At 36.8% G+C, this 6,338-nt stretch overlaps 1 protein-coding gene across 1 annotated transcript; it reads right to left on the reverse strand.

Annotated features, from left to right (window-relative positions):
- Positions 1-5,233: 5,233 nt before the first annotated feature.
- On the reverse strand, positions 5,234-6,335 carry LOC123323900 (zinc finger X-linked protein ZXDB-like; the record flags this gene model as incomplete). Its single annotated transcript, XM_044912431.1, has 1 exon — positions 5,234-6,335. A coding segment is annotated over one exon (1,023 nt), but the record flags the coding sequence as incomplete, so codon positions are not given.
- Positions 6,336-6,338: the final 3 nt, after the last annotated feature.

Below are 6,338 nucleotides of genomic sequence, written 5' to 3' on the forward strand. Positions count from 1 at the left end.
CCCAAGGGATTCACATCCTACTAGTGTTCTTAAGAATCATTGACTACCGTCCATGGTTAGGATTATTTCAACTAGTTTTTAAATGGTTTATTCATTCTCTCCTTATTCACCTTTATTAATATTTGCTTATGTTGAAAACAAAAAACATGGAAGAAAGAAATCCAACAAAATGTGAACAATGTGATAGTAAACTATGTGGAGGCTTACTTTTTATGATGGAAATATTTTAAAATATAACTTATTTACTCTCACTTTTTCTTTGGACTCCATTCCTTTTGAGTTATCACCAAGAGTGGTAAGGGTAACAATAAAAAGGACAAAATATTTTGGGATAATAGAGGATGTTATCCTGTGACTGAGTTCTCATATCGTATCAGTCAATGACATAGGGGGTTATTAGGAAAGAGCCCCATAGATCACATGGAAGTTAGTTTTAGACAATCCTAGTCCTGTCTCTTCCAGTCTGAGAAAAATGCAGGTAAAACTTAATCTAACAAGGTTTATATTGAGGAAATATTGAAATGGATGACTAAACAGCATCTCCCAAATTATAATGATTTATTATATTACTAAATACCATAAAGTATCTGTGGAATATCCAAAGTAGGGAAGCGATTATTGTATAATCCACAATATGTATAGTTTAGAGTAGGTAACTATAATTTATCACTTCCCAGTAATTAAACATGCCTTAATCATCTTTCCATAGGTACTCCTGAAAAGATTTCAATACCCTTCTTGTTCATGATAATGAAATGTAATTTTTACAGTCTCCAAGAAATCCCTAGTCATTTCTGATCTTGCTTTCTTTTATAAGATTTATTTTTTTTATTTTAGAGAGTGAGAGAGTATAAGCAGGGAGGAGGGTAGATGGAGAGGGAGAGAGAAAATCTCCAGCACACTCCCTGCTGAGCATGCGGAACCTGATGTGGGGCTTGATCTCATGACACCGAGATCATGACCTGAACAAAATCAAGAGTCGGTCAGTTAACCAACTGAGCTACCCAAGCACCCCATCTTGCTTTCTTTTTCTGATGGATGTCTCATATATTCAATGAGTCACCAAGTTATATTTGTTTCCTCAATTTGGGAATATCCCTAATTAATCTCTCACTTCCTGCCATGATTTCTCTTCAGGTCCTCATCACAGCACTCTGAAATTATTTTACAATAGACTCCTAAATGATTTTATCTCCCCCCCATCAAATCTACATTATGTATTTCTACTATATTAAACTTTCTATTTATTTATCACTTGACTTCCTTTCTTAAATATCTTCACTGGGTCTTAACCATGCCCATAATAAAGTCCTATCCACTATGACTGATTTTCATAGCTCTTTAGAGTTAGGCTCCCTACCGGCAGTCTAACCCTAACATCCAGAACTTACCAAACATGAGCCCTGAACTAGATTGTCTTTCCCAGTGTTGTGTGGCCTATTCCATTTCAAATTCTTTCTTGTGCTTTTCTCCCTGGCTAGAATTCATCTACTCTCTTTTCAACATAACTAAATCTAACCATCCATTAAAGCATAGATACTGCCCCTCCTTTTCCTCCAAACCATTAACTTGGTGTCTGAAATCATGTGTCCTGGTATTGTTTAGTTGTGAAATATTTAATATGTGAATTCCTATGTCCTTTCCAAAATTGAGATGTGGCTTACATTTTACTCCTCTTATCTATATTCCTAGTACTCTACCTTGTATTTTTTATGTACTCAGTAAATTAACTTGAAATATACTGTGAGGTTCCTAGCTTAAAAACTGTTACCAAAGACCCAGATCTGACAAATATAAATATTCATTTGTAGTATGTGCTTTGCTCTTTAGATGGAGTTGTGTTCTGACAAGAGTTTAGATAATCTGTTCTCTAAGTCCCCAACACATTTTATTTTAATTGCCAAGAAAATCTTTTGTTCAAAAGCAATATATACACAAATTTCAGTTCAGCCGTATATTTTAATTAGCACATATTTTGAGTGAACTGCATCTAAATTATCATCAAGTGGATCTGTTTGGTATCAATAATTACTAAGGGATTATGAGTATTCCCAAAAAGGGAGTTAATCAATGTTTAATCTGGAATCAAAGAATAGTCATGAATACCCTGTTATACCAAGTCTTCTTTTAATCCACAAAGAAAAGTGATCCTCATATTCTATCAAGTTTCACTTCTACTGAAGACTTTGAATTGTGCAATACTATAATGAAATAATGATAAAAATGTCAAGATTAACATATTTTAACTCATGATGAACATGTTCAACAGAGTTCCCTGGATGCAAACCTTTCTGCAAAGCATTTTGTTACTGTTTTCAATTGGCAAAATCTTCATAAACCAAGGATTTAAGAGGCATCGTGAGGCAAATGAGAAAACATTGAGTCATGTCCCATTATTTTTTTTAAAATGGCATATTTATGCCGACACTAACAGAAATGTAGCCATTACGTTTGTAGTCACACTTCTGACTATAATGTCATGCCATTGTCACCATCATACTGGGAAAATGGTATTGGAAAAGAAATTTTTTGAACAAATTGATTGAAAGAAACTGTGTGAGACCACAAAAAATTACAAGATATTTTAGCTTCAAAAAAGTAAAATTTGTCCATTGAAAATTCCACAGAGGGGCTCCTGGTGGCTCAGTGGGTTTAAGCATCTGCCTTCAGCTCAGGTCATGATCTCCAGGTCCTGGGATGGAGCCTTGTGTTGGGCTTCCTGCTCAGCAGGAAGTCTGCTCCTCTCCCTCTCTTTTTTTTTTCTCTCTCTCCCTCTGCCCCTCCCCACTACTTGTTCCCTCTCTCAAATAAATAAATAAAATATTTTTTTAAAAAAAGAAAATTCCACAGAATATAATAGATCTAATGGTAGGACAGAGGATCGAGGGATTAAAGAAACAAAGTGAAATAATTTTAAAATATTCTTATGGTTATATATATTAACAGATGCCTATAACCTGCATGTTTACCTCAGGCCTCATATTCCTATCTGTAGGAAAAGAAAAAAAAAATCTATTTAAGAGGACTTAACTAATGACAACACATTTCCAAAATGGGCTTAAAATTTTTCCAAAGTGCTGAGACAGAACTGTTAAATGGTTAGAACAATCATACTCTGACCACTTTGTTGAGTTACAAATTTATGTATATACTTCTTGCTTTTTCACTGAATGAGCACAACCAATTTAAAAACCAGAAAGATAGTACAGTTGCATTTCAAAGTGGCAAATTATAAAGTGCACTACCAAAGTGCTGTAACTGTCATCCACAAACATCTACATGCAACCAGTAATGGGTTAGAATGTTTCAGAGCAACTAAGAGTATTTGCTAGCAGAACAACATGGTGAAAAAATTTAGAAAAGTAAAAGAACATGTCTTATGAAAACCTTACATAAAAATATCCCCATTATCTGCAATATATGTTAAGGAAAAAAAAAAAAGAAGAAGAAGAAGGTAGCGGGAGGGGAAGAATGAAGCGGGGGAAATTGGAGGGGTAGACGAACCATGAGAGACGATGGACTCTGAAAAACAAACAGGGTTCTAGAGGGGAGGGGGCTGGGAGGATGGGTTAGCCTGGTGGTGGGTATTGAGGAGGGCACATTCTGCATGGAGCACTGGGTGTTATGCACAAACAATGAATCATGGAACACTTCATCTAAAACTAATGATGTAATGTATGGGGATTAACATAAGAATAAAAAAAATTTTAAATAAAATAAAAATAGTAAAAAAAAAAAATATCCCCATTATCATTTGATTTATATGGAAACATACTGACATCTAAATCCAGAAAATAATTTTGTACTGCATACTCAGACTTGCAGTAAATACTGTGACTAAAAAATGGGCCATGAGGGGAATGGCTGAGAGATGGTGACCATGAAAATGACCTGTCTAATTAAAATTTAAAAAGAAGAGATCATGACATAGACTGAAACGCACATGTTAGAGAACTGGTTGGAGAAAGAGCAGAGCAGGCAGAGGGAACAAACATCAATTACAGTGGAACAGAAAAAGTGGTTATAAATAAAAGTAATCATGAAACTCTGAAGAATAAAATGGGAATTGATAAATATATATGTACATATATAATAAATATAAAATTCATTTATAATGTGAGTTAGGTAAATTTTAATTTTTAATATAAGTTATAGTTAAAATTTTGCCACAACTATCTCACAATATTGTGAGGCTCAAATACAAGTTGTGAAAGTGCTACATAAACTATAAAATGCTATACTCACGTAAGACAAACAATACTTACTCAAAATGCAAATGAAACCTCTCATTCCAACTCAGGGAGAAGGCAAGCAATGAGCTCTCTGGGACACAGAGGGTGAAAATGTCACTCTGATCCATTCTCAGATTTTCTTGGAATCACAGGCTCTATATATTCACTCTATGGGCTGGCTTTGAATGCAGAGCAAAGATAATATAATTCGGACTAATGGACCTGGGGGCAATGTTACAGACGAAATGTATGGAGAAAAATCCTTCTTAATTTGTGGAAGAAAGATATTCCCTTCCTGCTTCTTAACGTTCATAAACCTTTTTGCCTGCACAAACGTCATATTTAATTATGCTGATTTCTCCTCTTTAAGGAAGGAATGAGAGGGGCAGGAGAGGTGATAAAAATTCACTAAAACATGCCAAAACACATAACATTCTATGCCCAAAACTAACTCCTAGGATAGAGAAATAAGTCTACAATGCACCAAATGAACTGAAGCTTACTGATGCTAAATGACTTATATAAGGCCACTTATTCACCACCAAATCAATATTTCTGGGTCTGAGTCATATCAAAGCTCTGGCATGTTCTACAACACAGCCTTCCATAAAAAAAAAGAAGCTAGAAAGATAAGGAGGTAAGCAGAACTAACCCATATTTTTAGCTTTCTTTTTTTAAGCTCTAACACTAGATTTTAGAAATATTTTGACATTCTGTAAAATTTCCATTATAATTTTAAAGTTAAACACCAGTTCCACATTCTCTGATCATTAACTCTCAATGCATTTTCATTACATTAGAAGCGCATGCAATAGTTAATCATGGTAAGATTTCCTAAAATTTTCAAGAAAGAGCACAAAATCATTAAATACAGAGTTAAAAGACCTTAGAAACAATCTATTCAAACCACCTCATTTTATAAATAAGGAAATTAAGGCTCAGATAGGTTAAGTGACTTACTCAGGGTCACACAACTTGACAGTTCCAGAGTCAAGATCATAAATTAAACATTTAGTCCAGAATAGCCTAAAAATTGAGTGTAATTCATAAGAACAAGCCACGTGGCAAGGAATTAATAGTTCATACCAAAAATGAGCTGCCAGTCACTGTGATAAGATCTGTTTCTTTCTGAGAACCATGGTTTCCTGCTGGATTGGAGAATCCAAACTGGGTTTCTTCCTCCTGTCCAAAGAAGTCAGAGTCAGGATGTACATTCCATTCTGCTTTGGTTGGCGGCAGTAGTTCTGAAACACTGTTTTCACAAAGGGTGCTTGAAGGAGTCAGAGCATCTGTGTCCACTGTTAGCTTACTGCTGGGGGTCAAAGCTTGGGGCTCTTGACTTGAGCTTTTCATAGCCAAAGAGCCCAGAGATGCCAATGGCCCCACACTTAGACTTGGGACATCATCCATATCTAAGGGACTCTGCTGAAAACCAGAGGCTGTCGTTCCAAAAAAGAGAGAGGTATCCAGACTTTGAGGAAGGTCACTGGTGGCCATCAAGGCCCGAGGGTCCACAGCCTGCCCTAAGGAATTATTACTATTAGCAGGGAGGCTCCCTGCCAGAGTTGAACTCACAGAAGCCACATCAATAGTCAAGATTCCAGAGTTCACCAATGCTGTGTCCAGCACTGCAGCAGAACTACTGCCAGGCACATCCGAGAAGAGAGACACTAGCTCTGCATCACTGAGATCACTCTGTCCCTGGCTGGTAAGTTCACTGCTGGGCGTAAGAGAATTCGCAGCTTCTAGCTGAGCTAAGAGATCCTGGCCGAGGTTGTGCCTTTTGGTCATGTGGGTCTTCATGCTGTGCTTGGATGTGAAGAGTTTATTACAAGTAGAGACTGGGCAACGGCTTTTCCAAGTGTCCACGTCCTGTAAGTGTTTCTTGGAGTGAATGTAGAGACTACTGCGAGCAGAGAACCTGGCACAGCAGCCTTCCACAGGGCACACAAAAGGCTTTGTGCCCAGGTGGGTTATGCTGTGGCCTTTCAGATGCTCAGCCCTTGTGAAAGATTTCCCACAGCCTTCCACAGGGCACATGAACCTCCGGTCATCCTCGTGTTTCCTTTTGTGCCTTAAGAGTTTGGACATGCTGGTGAAGTTCCA

This window comes from Neomonachus schauinslandi, unplaced genomic scaffold (genome assembly GCF_002201575.2).
Source record: "Neomonachus schauinslandi unplaced genomic scaffold, ASM220157v2 HiC_scaffold_2109, whole genome shotgun sequence".
Taxonomy (NCBI): domain Eukaryota; kingdom Metazoa; phylum Chordata; class Mammalia; order Carnivora; family Phocidae; genus Neomonachus; species Neomonachus schauinslandi.